Genomic DNA, 18,749 nt, shown 5'->3' with positions numbered 1-18,749 from the left:
GAAAATCAAGGCAAAAAGAGCTAGAGGTATAGCTGAAGTGGTAGAGTCTTGGGTCCTGAGTTCAAATTCCAGGAGAATGAGAAAGAGAGAAAGAAGTTTCTTTTCTGAAACCTGATACTCCCATCATGTCCAGTGTAGGATACTGGCTGCTTGAGCATTTTTTGGCCCCATTTCTTTGTTAGGACACTGTCCAGTTTGATCTATAGCACCTTCCTTGCCTGACTATGGGAAATGGCTTCTCTGGTCTTTCTGTCCTATCTTTGTAGGGGCAATAGAAAAGGCAGTTTCTCTTGGCCCTGGGGCAAATCACTGTGTTTCATTCTCACAGGTGGTGACCCTGGTAGAATAGGGGACTCATGGCTGGTCATCAAATATGGTGAGGAATATTCTCTATGAGCATCCTTCCCTGGAAATTACCCAGTGATTAATGGAGCAAAGACTTAAGGGATAACAGTCCATGCAGATCAATATATAGATCTGAAATTCCCAAGGAGAGAGTTGATTTATGGAAGAAGGAAAACATAAATCACACCTGGCAAATTTAAAATAGCTCTCTTCCTAGAGAATAAATGAAAAATTAATTTCTACACATTCTCCGTTGAGTCCACTCAACCTGCTATTGCATCAATTTTTAACAAGTCTGACAAGATCCATAAATTTTCTGATTTTTTTTTCCCCAGGAAGTATTTGGGTTTCTACCCAGCTCTAGAAATGAGGGATGTCTTAAGGAAAGAATAAATGTCTAACCACTGAACCACCTTGGTAAAACACACACTATTACTTGTGCTCCTCCCAAGACCTGTGGAGCCCACTCTCTACTGTGGTGAAGGTGCAGTCTGGTCCTGCCGGTCGGCCCTATCACCTTGTGAAGATTAAGCAAAGCAGCATCTATTTAGCATATTCAACCTTTTAGTTATTCTTTCTTCCCATACACATTCCTCAACTGTTATTAAGTCCAGTTCTGCTTCTTAAAAGGGTTGTTGTGTATGATGTGTTGTGGGATTTGTTAATTCTGACTTCTCAGGCAAAAGATAATATTTGACTTGTGCTTTTGAAGTGAAGCTCTCCAGGCACGAAAGCCTGGACCAAGGAGCATCTGGGTGTGGGAATAGTTTGAACAAGGTCTGGGATGTATAAGGGGCTACTGTAGGCATGGTGGAGCGGTCATTGTGGCTGCAGTATCAAGTTTCAAGGAGGGGAAGAGAGCAAAATGAGGGAGGAAAGGGGAGGAGTCAGCCTTGTGGGTCTTCTGTATGGACTTCATCTTGAACTGAAGGGTCACCTTCCAAGAGTTTAAAGCAAAGAGAATTTTTACTTCTCTAGAATTTAACCAACCTCCAAATTATATAAAAAGGGGAGAAATAGACTGGAAAGATATTTTTTGAACACTAGATAGTAGACTTTAATTACAGTTGATTATTTTTGAAGTGGATGATCTTCTCTCTCTCACTTTTGACTGGCTCAGTGACTGTAGTTCCCTCAGTCAGTTGGATATTCAGTTACAAACAGAGAAGGCAATGGGGCAGGAGATGGCATAATGTTTGAACTACCCCCAAATTAGAATAACTGTATTATTTAATGTTATCTATCTATCTATCTATCTATCTATCTATCTATCTATCTATCTATCTATCTATCTATCTATCTACCTACCTACTTACCTACCTATCCATATATATCTATCTTCCTCCTAAATAAGAAACAATCTGACTCAAAAACTTCAAATGTAGTTTTTAAATGAATCCTTATTGTAATGCGAGTGTGAGAGAGTGATAGAGTAAGAAGAAGAGCGAGTGAGAGAATGAGCCCTGTTAGTAAACACAAACTTCACTTTGATCCTTGACAAAAACATACACCCTGTACTAGTCACTTCTCTCATACAAGAATGTGCACAATGAATAAAATCTTCAGCGCAAGATCTTGGCTGTCTTGCTGTGTATTGTACTCACTGTTTACACTCTCAGCTCTTCACTGTATTAACTGTTTATCTACACACGTGTGGGTGACAGAAACACTGCAGATATTAGCATCGCTAGGATCATATCTACTGATGTTACCAGAAACAGGAAAAGAGAATGCTACTGAATTGTTTCTATCCCCTGTTCTCCAATAAAACCACTGTTTTCTATTGTTAGGAGCAATTACAAGAGATCTGAATAAATTAAAAATTCCCTGGTGGAGGCACTGTTACTGACAGCTAAGTTAATTTAATAGTTTTGTTAGCTTAGGTAACTGTAATAAAAAGGAATTTGTGTGCAAATTATGAGTCAAATCTGAGAAGTGTATATATATATATATATATATACTTCATGTATGTATGTACATATATTCCTACTTATATTTGACATTCATATGATATTTTCTACAGTCTTTTCATACTCATTGTCTTTTAAAATACATACCATTAACCTATGAGCCATGCATTACCAGTGTGTTTAAAATAAATGATCAGGAAGTTAGTTCACTTACGGTGAGGATCAGGGGCCACTGTAATTCAGGTCTAATCCCAGTAATCCTTCTAATAAAATTATTGTGAGGCTTTTTTTCCCCAAAGTCAAAGGCAGGATACTTGGTTTTATTCTGGTACATAATATTTGGAACTGGAAATCTACCAGAAACTCTGGAACATCTTGTTACTGCAGTTATACCCCGGCTGCCTTCATTATTAAACTTTTTATGAGTACACTTTTTATAGCCCCTTCAGTAAATCTTTAAAGATACACAAAGAAGAAAGAGGGTAGGATAACTTCAATTCAAGTTTTGTAAAAAAAGATTTATTGCTTGTGATACCATAATCATCATATTATATTACAGGCACTATTTTTTAAATTCATGTTTTCTCCTCAAGGGGAATAAATTCATGCATTACCTATAACAAGAAACAGTGTAAGTAGGAATTATATATATATATATCAGTATAATAAAACACTATATTGAACCACACAGATTTATGATTAAAGCAGGTAGAGATTATTAAATCAAGCACATTTTTTTTTGGTATGGGGTGTTTTACTTTCGATTTTACAAAGAAAATGTCCTCATTTGGGAAAGGTTCATAAATAAAAACAGAATTTAGAAGCAGATGCCAGCCTACAACCTCTAAATTCTCTCCTTAGATCATGTTATACCATGAGAAGTTGATAGATTTGGAAAGCATTCATTTCCATAAAGAACTGCCATGATAGGGCTGGGATTTATGGGGATCTGTCATTAGCTTTGACTGAAGGTCAGTATAAGAAACAGTCACATGAAAGTTATGACTACATTTTTCTACTTTATTATTCACACTCCTTCTATAAAGCTTGGAGTGAAGACTCTTTTTCTATTTCATGCTGCACAGATTTTTGATCTCTTGAGAAGTGGTATTTCTGTACTTATTCCACCATCAGTCACATTTCCCTTTTCTGCTTCACTGCCAGAAAGAACAGAGTAACACCCAGTCCTGTATGAATGGAAATAGTCCCATTTTCTTATCCTTAGCTTAATTTTTTTTCTATTTCAATAACGGAGTCACGTGCTCTACATTTTTGTTGTAGCACTGCCTTGGGTGGCTTTTGAAGAGAGGCTTGAGTATCAAACAAATAGCTAAGAATAAAAACATAAGCCAACTCTTCCAGTAACCAGACAATATGTTACCGACTGATAGGATAGCCTAGACCAATGCTTCTGTAGTCTTTGTGGGGAAAGCCTCGAAATGCAGGAGTTAGGAAAAGCTCAGTGGAGAGTGGTTGAAAGGTGAGGCACCAGGAATACCACCCTAAGGATGCTGTGCATCCATCTATTTATTAATTTCCTGGTACATGGAGATCTTTAAGAATGCACTGCCTAAGAAATGGTAGGGGAATGGATCCCTAAGACAACTACAGCAAGATTGAAGAACTCTAGGATGATCTGCCCTCTCTCCCCACTAGGAGGAAGCTGAGCAGTTTTTTCTTTCTATTGCACATGCAAAATATGAGACAGGAAAGAAAAGAGGCCATTTACAAGGAGAAGTACCACAAAATAAGCATTCTTCTCTACCATGATCTAAGTATGTTGTAAATACAATAGCCACACTCCATGTATGTAATGATGGGCAGTTATACAGGCTATAAATGCAGTGTGCTCTTAACCCAGGTAGACTTTCATTAGAATTTGACTTAATTTTAGTGAAGTAAATTTTGTTCCACAAAGTACAAAATAATGTAGTATATCATCTTTATTGTCTGACATTACAGATTGGTTTAACACTTTCCTTTTTACACACCATGGGAATGAAGAATAAAAATGTGTCCAGCATTTTGTTACACACAAACACACACAATGAATAATAGAAAAAAGAGCATACAGAAAAATTAAAAGGTATGTTGAAAGTGGACAGGCTTTAGTTCTAAATGATCCATGGATATAATGTGAAACTTTAAAAAATAATACTAGCAAGTGGGATATATTGTCATACACAGTTTGGTACATGCATTGGACATAAAGCTGCTTTTGTTTTAAGTTGATTTAATATATATATTTTTGAGTATGCTGCTCTCTCTGCTGGTTTCTGAACCTGACCACAGGTCCAGAGGCAAGATTTCAGTGTAGAACATGTTTAGAGAGTCACATTGTGCTAATGACCTTATGAACTTCTTGGTGACAAGAAAAAGATCAAAAAGTACCTGTTCTTTATAGATTATTGTCAACCAACTAATGGGATTCTTGTGTGTGTGTGTGTGTGTGTGTGTGTGTGTGTGTGTGTGTGTGTGTGTGTGTGTGTGTGTGAAGATTCCCAAAAGACAAGAAGTGGGCAATTAAATCCTTCACAAGACTTAGCTCATTTTGGAGAGCAGTGGGAGTATCAGGTCTAATAATTACAGGATGCAAAGAGATTCAGTTGTCTGATTCTTAAAGAGCTCCCATATCTTTTCAGTTAAATGGAAACTGAATCACATCTGCATTGAGTGAGAGATGGTGGGGTTTTTGCTTCTGGATTCTTGGCTTTTGAGGTAACACTGAGCTCAGGGTAACTCTCTAGGGACTGTCTTTTTATTAAGAGAAAGGTCTGAACCAACAACTCAGAAAAGCATAAAACTGGCTTGAAACATAACCCTGGGGATCTAAAATGTGTCCAACACATTACAATTTGTGTCCACTTCTAAAACATGTAATAGGTCTTCTGTTGGGGGCTGACAGCAGTGATTGTTATGAAAGATGCTAAATTTTATCATCTCAATTCAAGCACTATGTTGTAAAGGAAGCAAATTAGTATGATTTTTTTTCTTTCCAAACTGAAGCATGAACATACATTAGAGGCAAAAGCAATGAGAAAAACAGCAGGATGGCAGGCCCCTCCACTGTTAGTTAAGACCTGCAGTAGGGGACATAACTTACTCCCTGCTTCAGTTCTTCTTCCTACAGAAAGATTGAATCAATAACAGTTAGATTACCCGGGGTTCCCATAAGAGCAAGAACACAGTGTTAAGGAAGACAGGATGGGGAAACATGAACATAGCTTTGAAGGCAGGCCCCGGTTTCTGCCATCTAAGTGACTATACTTCCAAGCCTGCTTAGGTGTTTGAATCTATAGACCCAGTCCTCTCCTCCATGTATCCAACCATCTCAATACCATCTGTCTCGTTTTCCCACTATTTGTACATTTTTGTACAAAGGCTGTACTCAGTTGGGCCATGCTGATACCAAGATGACTGGTGGTCCATTGCCCTGCTGTACCCTATTCTACCCTACCCTAACCTACCCTGCCCTACCCTGTTCTATTCTATTCCATTCCATTCCATCCTATACCTATGGTGTCAGAAATTATAGAAGCACCAGCAGAAGATGCTTGTCAAAGTGTCTTGTCTGCCATTAAAAGGAAAGATGGATTTAAGATTCTTTATTTGACACACTTGTAAAGGAAAGTGGAAATGAACTTTTTTATTGTAATGAATAGATAGTTAGCTAGAAACAGCAGCAGGTTATTAACAATCCAGTCCTGTCTTCTCACCGATAGTACAAAGAACAGAAACAAAATAAAAACAATCAAATCCAACTTGAATTCTACATTTTGTAGAAAAGTAAATTCTGTTGAACAAACAGCATTCTTCAAATGGATTATTAAAGAGGACACCAACAGGGGAAAAAATTGACTAAGGAATAAAATAGAACAAATGAAACAAAAGAAAATATTATCACTGCAAGGTCTGGGATGAAAGTCTTCAGAAAATATTTTTCAAAAACATGAGACAAAGAAGGAAAGACAGAAAAAGAAAGGAAGAAAATAAGTAAGGAAGAGGAATAAAGCAAAAGAAAAAAAAGGAAGAAAAAAAGGGAAAGATAGAAGGAAGAGGAGGAAAGGGCAGGGCCAAAAACAACAAATGATGGAGAGTTGGTGATGTGAGGGATCCATGATTGAAAATCAGGATATCCTGTCTCACCCTGAGCTGCCTGGGGATAGTCCCTTCACTATTCTCCTATAAGAAGTTTCACTTCCTGCTTGTGGCTCTTTGTAGATCCAATCTACATTAGTTCATGCTTGTTTACACATGGCACAGAGCACTCATGCTTCTGGGCTGACAATGACATTCTACTACTGCTGACTCAGTACTTTTTTGTTCTCTGGTGAAGGCTTTCTTACAAGTGGAATTCCACTCCCAATAAAAATGTATTATTTATAGAGTCTTTTATAGTTAACCTTGTTAAATATGTTATCTGGGAAGATTCAGGAAATATTCACATTTACAGTTTGTATTTGGGACCCACAGAAGTTGTGTGACTTGTGAAAGCCACACAGATGGGATACATTTTTTTAAAATTGAAATGAACAAAAACACATATAATAATTGGAAAAGCCATTGCACATTATGTGCAAAAAATTAAATGCCACAATAGAAGATATAGGAAACATTTATTTGAAATGTCTTACCTTTAGTAGCTTCATGAGGCCTTCTAACTGGACCATTAGCTCTCTCCGACTCTCCTGGAGAGCAGACATTCTCTGTTCTAGCTCATCCTTGCGCTGTCTATGAAGAAAGCAACTCTCATCAGAAACAGTATTTCATTCCCTGAGCTAATCACACCTTCCAGTTCTGTGGGACTGTCGGCCTACCTGGAAAAGGGCATGGCCAGGTCTTTGACAGGATTACCAGGCCTCCACCATCTTTAAATGTGTACTTTTAATTGTTAAACAATTGGACTATACTTAAACCAAATTAAAGTCCTTTCAGGCATTTCTGTCCTTCTATCCTGAATTGCTTAACCATGCAATGAGCTATTCTCTGCATACTGACAGTATAGCAGGCTGTGTCCTGTGACACTGGTTCCAACAATCAACAAAAGCCCAATTGTCACTGAAAAGTAACAATCTTCCACGTTTGTAAATTCACAGAAAATAGGGTTTGCCTTTGTATTGGGAAATCTGACTTGAAAGTATACATTTTAGATCACTTCCATCCTCTGTGAATTGATATTAGTGACAGACGCAGTGGAGTGCCCTTTAGAAGTGAGATATTAATGGTGCATACTTATTACCAGCAATCTAAATTACTTGGTTTTAATTTGTTTTTCATAGTGTGATGCCAGAATAAGGAAGTTCTCTCTATAATCATCCTACAACTGAAAAGAACATAGAGAATTTGTGTTTGTCTTGTGGAATGTCTATTCAACTGTCAGCAAGAACGTTAAGCTCTAAGGACAATCTACCCTCTGTCATTTTGCTGACACTAACAGGTACCAAGAAATCTTTACAAAGGTAAAGAAATAAAGCAGTATGGTAAAGTATATTAATGGCTCACATTTCTCTGGTGTACTCCTACTTTACAAATTGATTTCAATTCCATTATTTTTCAGGGACATTAGTGAATAAGTAGTACATACATTTTTGTGTCCTGTCCCAAAGGTTTTTGTTTGTATGTGAAATATTAGTACTTATATTTTAAAAACATGGAGATTCTTTGACCATGTATATATTCCATGTGAGTGGAAATCACTCATTGACACAGACATCATATTAAGAGGAGCTACAGAGGGACAATGACATGAAAAATTGACAATATAAAAGTGTCATTCTGAGTTAGGCTTATGACTCATTCAGCTGAAAAATATTTATAGGAGGACAGGTTAGGGTTATAAATGAAACATTCTAAATTTGCTTTTTTATAGGCATACTGTACAATGAATTATGAATCTGAAATTTATAAGCATCTCAATGCTTTCTGAATATTTCTAGAGTTTTCCCTGCCACTTACTCCTGAAGCAATTGTTCCTTTAATTTTATGTACAATCCTCTCTTTTTCTGAATCTAGAAGATGAGGAACGCCATGATTTATAGGCTCTAGTGGTATCTTATTATTCATCTCCTTGGGCTGAGGCGTTTTAATTTTGTAATTGTTGCCCTACTCAAAAATATTCCTCAAGGACAAATCTATGAGTTGTCTTTCTTTGACCATATCTGCCTATGGTGTCCAAGCACATCTACAGGAAGCCCTGGGACAAGAGTAAATCATACTTCTAATTTAGTTCCAGTTTTTTTTTTTCCTTTTTTGGCATTTTTTATTGTTATTGTAAAGGTGATGTACAGAGGGGTTACAGTTATGTAATACTACTCTAGAATTTTTGGCCTTTGGGTACAGGAGCTCCTTGAGACAGCCAAAGCAAAATGCTAATGTTGCAGTTAAGAAACACTCAGGCACAAATACAAAACACATACTTAAAAAGTTAACTAGTATTAAGTTAGACTACTCAATAATGAATCAACTTTATTGTACTTTTGTCTTATTAGAGTGAGGTCTTAAAGCAATGACACTGGATTTAATTAGGAAGATTTAATAGTGTCTGTTCAAAATCCTCTACAGCTGTGTTTTGTACCAACAGTTACCTAATGTGGGTTCAATGACAAGTATGTGGTGAAGACAGGAGAAAATAAACATTAGTAATATTTTTTCCCTACAGAGATGTATGTCCATTTCTATTCTGAAATTCTCTAAGATTGTTTGTTTTTCATATATTTATTTATTTTCTGAGCCAATCTCGCTCTCCAGCTCAAGCTGCTGAAACTTCCTAAACAGCTAGGGAGACTTGAAAATTAAAATTCTCCTGCGTTAGCTTCTTGAGTGCTGGGGTTATTGCTGTGTATGTCATGCCTGACCTTGTCAGGTTATTTTTAATTTTGAGTGTGTGTTAGAACCTGCTTTCTTTTAGTATAGTGCTGGGACAATTGGCAACATTTTAATATAATTTATATATGAGATAAATGTATGTCTATGCTATCTGAATTCGAAGATGGTATCATGGTAAAGAAGCAAAAAGTTTATATACATGAAAACTTAGAGGTGAAGGAGAATTGTGTCTGAAAGTTATACTTAAATATATAGTTCTATTTCCTTATTTATTAAAGGAGCACAATAATGCCCATGTGGGCTATAAAGATAGCTTTCAGATTTTTTCTTCGTTTTTTTTTTTTTTGTGTGTGGCTAAAATAAAAAGGGAAACATGATTATTTAGAAAGGTCATAGAATTGTAAGATAACCATAAAAGTATACATTCATGAAAAACAAAGATCTTTTCCTTTTCCTTTGTCCCTAAATGAAAGACATTTTTTCTTTTAGTTTTTCATAAGTTGGGCTCAGAGAAGAGATCTCTAGGGCAGCTACAATAAGGAGCTCCTGTGGATGTTGTTTATGTGACCCAAGGCCAAAGGACACTTTGCAAGAGGCCACTGTTTTGGATTTCTTGTCTTGAGATGACAAGAGGATAAAACATAGCATACTCACAACAGGGTTTCTTAATCTGGGATATAATATATCTGTGAAATCCTCCAATTGGGAAAATATTTGATGCTGAGAATATGATTTATCAGTATCTAGAAAGTTACCCTTCAAGGGAGTGTATTTCTTCTTCCTTCAGGCACAAGAAATATGCTTAGTATATAGAGGCCGGTAAAAAAAAAATCAGCTAAGTCACCAGCTGAAAGCCAGGAACAATCACATAGAAGTTCTTAGCAAATCTAGCCTCCTTGATATAGCTTTGGTCTTGGGCCATGGGATCCCCACAATGTAGGGTGAGAAGGGTGGTTAGAATTTTTCAGTGCGTCCCAAGACAGCTTGATCAAGGAGGAAGAAATATCAGACAGAAAGCATATCACCATGGACCAGAGCACATTCACATGCTTTCCTAGACATTTCCTAAGCATCAAATGGAAAAAAAAATACTTTCAAAGGCAAAAGTTACCTTGAGGTATGTGTGTGTGGGAATCAATGAAATGCTTATGAAAAATCCCTAGCCATTATCCTTCTGATAGAGAATAGGATGAACAATGAAAGAGATGACCAATGTTAGCTTACTCAGTATTACTTCCGAGTTCATTAGGTCTGATTTCAATTTGAACTTGTGTGTAGGTGTGTATGAAGGAGCCTTTTACGTGTGTGTGTGTGTGTGTGTGTGTGTGTGTGTGTGTGTGTGTGTGTGTGTGTGAATCCTGGGGCTTGAACTCAGAGCCTGGGCTTTTTTTTTTTTTTTTTTTTGCTCAAAGCTTATGTCCTACACCACTTGGCTCACAGCTCCATTTTCGATGTTTTTTGGTGGTTGATTGGAGATAAGAGTCTCAAGAAGTTTTCTGCTCAGGTTGGCTTCCATTTACAATCCTCAGATTTCAGCCTCACTGGTACCTAGCGCCATTCACTTTTAATGGCATATGATGTGGACGATATAAAGTATCCCATTTTCCTTCTTTTCTTTTCTTTTTTTTTTTTTTTACCTCTTCTAGGTAACAGGGAATGTGAATAATTGCAAAAAATATGCAAACACTTCTAGTACAAGTGATGAGAGCAGTTCAGAAACTCCCAAGAAGGAAGAATGTGTTTCTTTTGTAAAATTAGTTTTGTTTATCAAAAGAACAAAGTGAGCCTTCCACACTTAGCAGCCTCTAACAGGTGGGTTCTTCAGATTACTTTTTCTTTTTTATTTTCTATTTTTGCCGGTTGTGGGACCTGAACTCTGGGCCTGGGCACTGTCCCTGAGCTCTTCAGCTCAAGGCTAGTGCTCTACCACTTGAGCCACAGCTCTACTTACAGCTTTTTCTGCTTATGTGGTGCTGAGGAATCAAACCCAGGGCCTCGTGCAAGCACTCTACCACTGAGCCACCTTCCCAGCCCTCAGATTTCTTTTTCACATATCAAGTGGATTTTAGAGGAAACAGAGACAAGACCAGAAGCCTGAGCCAGGTGGGCCACAGTGCTCATGGGTTGCAAAACATGACTGGAAGGGAGCATGGAAGCATCCATAACTACAATTAACAGGGACTTGGTAAAATCTGAATAGAACCCCACAGAACATGCTTAATTTAGTTTCTTTTTAATGGTGCTGCTTCCAGTAAGAGTTTCTGAGAAATGTATGATTCAGGGTTACTGATCTATCTAGACTATACACAGCACCTTAACTGAAGGATTGTAATTCCTGCTAATTAAAGTGCCTTGTGAAAGATCATTATGATGTTTCTATGAGGGAATGCCTTTGAATTTACTTTTGTGTTGTTTATTACATAGATGCACTTGAGTACCTGCCATATTCAGGGTATAATGCTAAGTCAGTCTGATGCGAGGCACCTACAGTGAGTGACTCTTGGATTTTGCAAGTGGGTATAATGGGAACAAATATTGTCTTCATTCAAGGCTGGCTATTCTTTAGTTTTCTGACTCTGAGAAGCACACTGACACTCAGAGGTTGAGTCAGATGACCTTCAACGTTTCCTTTACTCCAATATTCTATGATGAGAGACTTGAAAAGACTAGGCCTTTCTATCATTTGCAGAACAAGAACGTATAGTGCCTGTTTTTAAAGATCTGTATGTAAAGCTAGTAGGAAGAGAAAAATCAGATTCCTTTTGATAGGATACATGCAAATTTTTTAATTTAGGAGGCTGTTGTATTTATTTACGCATTTGTGCTTTGTTTTGTGAGCATTTGCAACAAATAATGTGGTGGTCAAATACCTCTGAAGAGCTGTTAATGTTTTTTTCTAGTGAGACACTTGGTTTCTGATCTAGACTACACTATCCTTTTCTTTTTGTTGAAAGAAAGAATAAAATATAAACTTCTCTCTAAATCACCCAATAAAAAGTGTGCTAATAAAAACAAACCGATGTTAGAAGCTGTGTCAGTTCAGGTCCATTTTCTGGCTGTATGTGGTTAGATTGTATTAGTGATCTCAAAGGTTTATGTGCCCTGAGTTGACTTGGATGCCCTCGCTTACCTGAGGAGCCGGAGTTCTGCCAGCAGGGTGGGGTTCTGCTGTGCCTTCTCTGGCGTTGGTTGAGAGGCTTGTTCATGCTCTAGCCGCAGTCTCTGGATCTCCTGTAAGATTTCTCTTGGGAGAGAAGAGGAAGGTGAGAAATCGCAGCCAGCTAACTTTCAGGATACTTACATGTGGACCAACAAGGCCCAGCAGGACCAAGGGAAAAGGGATCATCCTATGTTTGGAAGCACAGCTGACCTTTACTAAGCAACGACCTCTGAGCTTCTGAGGCTGTGACTGAAGCTGGCTGGATGCTGTGGGTGAGGAGAGGATGATCTCATCTCCAGCATGTCTATGCCATGAAGGCTCTGAGTGTGCCACTGAGTTATACCCAGCACCCACCATCGTTCCAGGAAGTCATGTGGTGCCGTGGTCCTGTGTCTAACTTTGATGAGTGCTCTGCTTGTGAGACAAAAATGCATTTCACATTATTTATGACCACTCTCTGACACCAAAAAGGACTCACAGCTACTGAGAGGTGCTTGAAGGGAAAATAAGGATAAATGGTGTCCATATGAGGAAACTAAATAACCTCATTTTCTCTCACCAAGAATAAAATTCTTCTCACTGAGTAAGAAACCCAAGGTTGGCAGATTTCTTTCTTTTTCTTTCTTTCTTTTTTAAACTTAACATCTTCTGCTTTAACAATGGATCTCAGCAAGGGCAGCCTTGGAAGTGTTTTTAAAAGGATTCACTGTAATTGAGTGTGTGTGACATCAAATGCTATTGGGGTGAGACATGTCAGCCTGTTATTGATGTTTGGGCCTGGGCTGCCCTGCATTTGGGTGAGCATTAGGCTAGCCATGAATGATATGCGACTAGCTAAAGGCAAATGATCCCTAAGTGAATCAGAAGCCATTAAGCAAGGTTACAAGTCACATATTCTTGGGGGCTGGTGAACATCACTCTGCTGCCTCATACAAAGCACAAAGCCAGTGAGACAGAGCAAACTGCTGAGAAAGGAAGTTAAGCTTGGTGAACCTGGAGGATGGCTTTCTGTGCTTTTAAAAGACATTTTAATTGAAACAATAGTTGTACACATGGGGTATGACGTGATCATCTGATACATGTGTACAAACAAATCAGGGTAATTAGCATTTCTTTGAGTTGGAGACTTTTAAACAAATCTTTGATTGGGCACCAAAATACTTATTAGTAAGGGATACATTTAGTGTTCTACAGCAAAAGAGTATGGCCTTTTTTAAAAACGTGTGTCAATCCTGGGGCTTGAACTCAGGATCTGGCTGCTTTCCCTGGGCTCTTTTGCTCAAGGCTTGTGCTCTACCACTTGAGCTGCAGATCCATTTCTGGCTTTTTGGTAGTTTACTAAAGGCAAGGGTCTCATAGACTTCCTGCCTAGGCTAGCTTTGAAACTCAATCCTCAGATCTTAGCCTCCTGAGTAACTAAGATTACAGGTCTAAGGCACTGGCACTTGGCTAAGGAGTAAAACTATTCTATAACAAATTATTACCTATCTCAAAATAACCAAAAGAGAATAACTTTTTGTTTTTCCAGTGGACGGGTTGATTCACAGCTGCCTGCTTTATGAACACATCAGAATCAAGAGGTTAATTACCAGTAGGTCATTATACATGTCACAATTATAGTGAGAATACTGGACAATATTTCAGTGATTTTTTAATTTCGTTTTTGTCTCCATTGTTGTCTCAAGGTAGAAGTTTTTCTTTTAAAAAGCTCTTCCATAGATATCTATATTCGATGTTGGACAATTCAGAGGGAGCTGCTGAGGTTTGAGATGGCCTGAGTTTCTGCTTGGTAGCCCTCCTCTTTTTAAAGGTCCCCAGGATCCCATAAAGCTCAGCCTGAAACTTCCAAGATCTCCTTTAGTGTTTATATATTGGTTTCTATGCTTCTGGCCAGTTTTCCTTTGTAGATTCTAAGAACAGAACCATGACTGAGCCATCATGGAAAAACAGAAAAGAAAGAAGCAGTTTTGATGAAAATAAATGAACTGATATATAACATACATGGTCAAAATAGTGCTGTCTTTAAAAAATCTTATTTTATTTAATCCTATTACAGATATGTGATACTTGTATTATTTCTGGCTCATGGATGAGGAAATCAAGTCATGGACCAATTGGAAGACTTGCTTAAGTTCAACAAGTAGGTGGTAGAGGTGACTTGAACTAAAGCTAGATAGCTCTAATCCTGTGTATCAGACAGTCTCATTCCTAGTACATGCTTTGACTGGTGAAGCCTATGCAGGCAATGACGAATACAGTGCAATTTGAAGAGTCCTGTGACCCCTTCATACTAACTCCAAATGGTGCCTCCAAAGGTGCTATAAGAAAGCAATCTCTTTGAAAGATTATCTCTGACATTTATGATAGTTTAGATCTGGGGTATCCCACACAGGCCTGTAGATTAAAAGACTGATCTTCAGCCTGTAGCACTGCTGAGAAGTGATGGGAACTTTAGAAAATGAGGCCTAGTGTAAGGAGGTTAGGTAGATAGAAACATGTTCTTAAAGAGATACAGATACCAGTTTCCTTTGTCTCTGTTTCTGTCTCTGTCTCTGTCTGTCTGTCTGTCTTTCTCCCTATTTCCTGGATGTCATGCGGTGACTAGACTCTCACTACAGGCTTCTTCTACGACATATTACTTTACCATATGCCAAAAAAACAATGGAGTCAAATGACCATGAATGGAAAAACTTTTGAAAGCATGGACCAAAATAAACATTTCTTTTTTTTAAAGTTAGTTTTCTCAAGTATTTTTGTTACAGTGACGGACAGGCTGACCAACACACATGTTCATGAATTACCTATAGTAAACACAATTGTGAAATAAAGTAAGGAATTCTATTTTCCTCTTTGTTGCAGAGATCTGTCTAGTGGACTAATTGTAACTATGGAGACCATTGGACCTCTGACTTGGACAAGCATCTGGGAAGCCCTAGGGTCTTTGTGGAGTATGAGGTTAGGCTGCTGACTTAGAAGGAGTTTAGGATATACCAGTTGGTTCTCAGGGGTGAGGTGGAAAACTCTAGGAGTTATAAAAGAACTCAGGAGCAGGATAAAACTCTTTCTGTTTTCTTTCTTTTTTTTTTCTCTATGGTTCTATAAGCATGCTTTCAGAGAGAGAGCAACACAAAAAGTCCAGAAAATGAGCAGTAAAAAAGACATCAAAGCATAGCCAGATCATTTAAACATTCATGGCAATCCCTGATAATTTTTGAATGATATAGAGCCTCTCATGGGGGTAGGTCTCCCTGAAGTATTTCTTTAAAGGAAGCCTCAGTTTCTCCTTCAGTGTATTATCCCAATATCTCATTGGATACAGAAGACAGCTCTGGAGAGGTAGAGGAACAGGTAAACCAGGAACCAGAAAGTCCACGTGATTCTTCACATGGTTGACTTTAAACATTCACACTGGCTGGTTCACACACATGATTTCTTCATTGCTTTTTGCTCACATCTGACTCTCTCACTCCCCTGACTGCTCTCCTACTACATTGTAATTAGCATGTCTCATTTGACATTATCCTCTTTTCTCAATGTTTTTTTTCTCTGAATCAGCACGATTATTTTCACACAGTAAGCATAATCAGTGTTATATGAAATAGAATAATTCACAGACTGGCAACTACCCTGCACAAATTCTGATATAGTTGGCTATGCTATCCTGAGTTTCTAACAGACATAATCCCATCCCTTAGTCCCTTTTCTCTAAAACATGTTGTGATCACAAATTACCAAAATGAAGTCCAAAGATAGGATCAATAGCATGCAACTACAGCCTCCAGGTGGCAGACGTAAGAAGCTTTTCTAATTACTCATCATGCATATTTTTTTTGTTCTTTTAAATGCTTGCTTCCTATTACTTGGCAAATTAAGAGGGGTTACATATGACCCACTTCTTTGGAGAAGTCAGCAGGTAGTAGTAGTCTCAAAGGCTATGAAGCCATAAAATCACTTTTATGAAGCTATTTCCATTCAAAGTTGGGTCCTCCTAATGATGAAAGCCAGGTACTGGGACAATTAAGGGGGAGGTATTTTTCTTTACTAGAAAATTTTTATTTACAGAAGTTAAACAATGCCTTGATCTTTGATCCCCAAAATATCAGGCCTTATGTTATTACATCTTCCTCTTCTTTGTCTTTCGGTAACTTCCATGCTGATATTAGTGTTTCAGAACAGCATTTCAAAATGGGATTAGGCATGAAGACATTCAAAGCAGTACAGAATATGCAACTCATTTCATTGCTCACTCAGCACTGGATTTGATATCTGAGTCAGCTATTTGCCAATTTTAAGTCAGCATATATTTACTGAGCATCTACAATGTACCAGGCAGGGATCTCTAGTCTCAGGATATTTGGTATGGCCTTGGTTCTCAAAGAACTTCTATTTCCATCAGGGAAGTCAGCGGACAAGCAAGGAGCAAACATATACATGTGATTATTTTAGCAGAGACAAGTGGAACAGTGGTTGCTGAGGAAGGAAGCAGTGAAGACAAATAGGGAGGTTGGATGCAGGAAACGACAGATGAATTGAGCCCTGGATAAGGGGATGCCCTCCAGCCTACAGAAAGGGCTTTCTAGACTGAAGACCAAAAGAAGCTGAGCAAGGCTGGAATATGATGTGCAAGGAGAACTGAGGTTAGAAAAACAGCTGTGGGAGGGCCTTGAAGACCATAATTGGATTAGGTTTTAATCAAAGTGGGATGGAAAAATCACTGGAGGGCTTTCCTGAGAATAACAGGATATACGTTTTCTAAATAAATACTTATTTTGGCAATAGTGTAATTTGAACTCAAGTCCTCTACCATTTGAACCAAGTTCCCAGTCCTTTTTGCTTTGTTAGTTTTCAAATAGGATCTTATATTTCTGTAGGGGTTGGCTTGGACCATGATTATGCTTCCCACCTAGCTGGCATGACAGTTATACACCATCACTTCCAGCTTTATGGTTGAGATGTGATCTTATGAACGTTTGCTTGGGCTGTCCTCAAACTATGGTCCTGCAAATTTCTACATCCTGAATATCTAGGATTATAGGAATGAACCACCATTCTAAGCCATGATATATGTTTTTTTTTTTTTTTAAACAAGAGGTTAGATTGAGTGTTGGTGGTAATGGGAAGTTTGGGGATGTATCATGAAGATAGAAATTAACAGAAAGAGAAAGGACTGTCAGATGAAGTGGACATAAAGATATTTGGTCTGAACCACTGAGTGATGATGGTGTGCACAGAAAAAGAAACAGCAAGTGAAAGAGTTTTCCTAATGATGCTTTTGTAGATCAGCTTATTTGTGTATTTTTTTATATATCAGCTTTTCCAAGGATAGTAGTCAACAACTCAAAATATAATCCTTTAAACAGACATACAAGAAAGCCTCTAAGACTTTAAGACATAGATTATTAATGAGAATATATGTTGGTCAAAAAGCCAACATATTTACAAAGCCTTACCTGTTCTTATTTTCTAGTTCTGCAATCAGCTGCCTTTGTTGCTTATTTGCATCAATGGTGAAGGAGATGTCAGGAGCGCCTCTCTGCTGTGTTGGTTGCTGTAAAATAAGTTGTGCACACAGTTAATATTTGGGAATGTACATCCACAGATGTTTAGGAAGGCAACAGTCATGGGATATGCAGGCAAGGAAGAGGAAACTTTCTAGCTAAACAAAAACTGGCAAATACATACAACGTATTAACTCTTCTTTCACCAAGAACCAGCTTTTCTGCAGATCTAGAACTTATCCTTGCAATGGAGAGCAGAACAGAACTTTGGCAGCAAATACACAAAGGAAGAAAGATTGTTTCTTGAACCTTCCCCACCTGAAGTCTCTGGAAAACTGTTGTACTCTTACAATGCTCCTTCCTGCATTTGCTCTCTCAGTATAAGTAGGTTTATGAATGTGTTACTGTTGACACAACTCTTTCTTTAGAATTACTGTTCACTCATTTTTGTCATTTTGTCACTCAAATGTCCACAAAAGGATTGTGTTGCTTCCAATACAAAGAAAAGATAAACGTTTGAATTGATAGATATGTTAATTACCCTGATAGGCTCTTTATAGCCAAATGTGTGCCAAAATAGTGTACTGTGCCCTAAATCTATGTATAATTATGTTTCAATTGAAAATATAAGGTGTGGCTCAAGTGGTAGAGCACCAGCCTTGAGGGGGAAAAACTAAATGAGTTCATGAAGTCCTGAGTTCAAGCATTGGCATTGGCGCACATGAAAATATGTTCACTGAACTCATTGGCTATTTCCTTGTTTTATAGGAAGTATTTCAGACTCAAGTTTTGAACTTGAAGGTATATGATTGTTCTCATTTGAGTGAAATTCCTTAACTTCTAGGCTAACTCAAATATATCAGTATATTCATTCTTCTATTCAATACATTTTTATTCCATACTTACTACATATCAAATATTGGAGCAAATGTCTCTTGTCCTCAATGGATATATGTATATATTATATACATAATATATCAGGAATATATATATTATATAAGGTATGTACAT

General features: G+C 37.8%; 1 protein-coding gene across 1 annotated transcript in view; it reads right to left on the bottom strand.

The window, feature by feature from the left end:
• Dtna (dystrobrevin alpha) overlaps positions 1-18,749 on the bottom strand; it is a 154,089-nt gene that overhangs the window by 19,944 nt on the left and 115,396 nt on the right. The window contains 3 exon segments of the mRNA XM_042675101.1: positions 6,890-6,986; positions 12,211-12,324; positions 17,691-17,788. Coding sequence (XP_042531035.1) covers positions 6,890-6,986; positions 12,211-12,324; positions 17,691-17,788 — 309 coding nt within the window.

Source organism: Dipodomys spectabilis, unplaced genomic scaffold (assembly GCF_019054845.1).
Source record: "Dipodomys spectabilis isolate Male_0828 unplaced genomic scaffold, ASM1905484v1 ptg000024l, whole genome shotgun sequence".
NCBI lineage: Eukaryota > Metazoa > Chordata > Mammalia > Rodentia > Heteromyidae > Dipodomys > Dipodomys spectabilis.
This window is presented reverse-complemented; position numbering and strand designations above follow the sequence as displayed.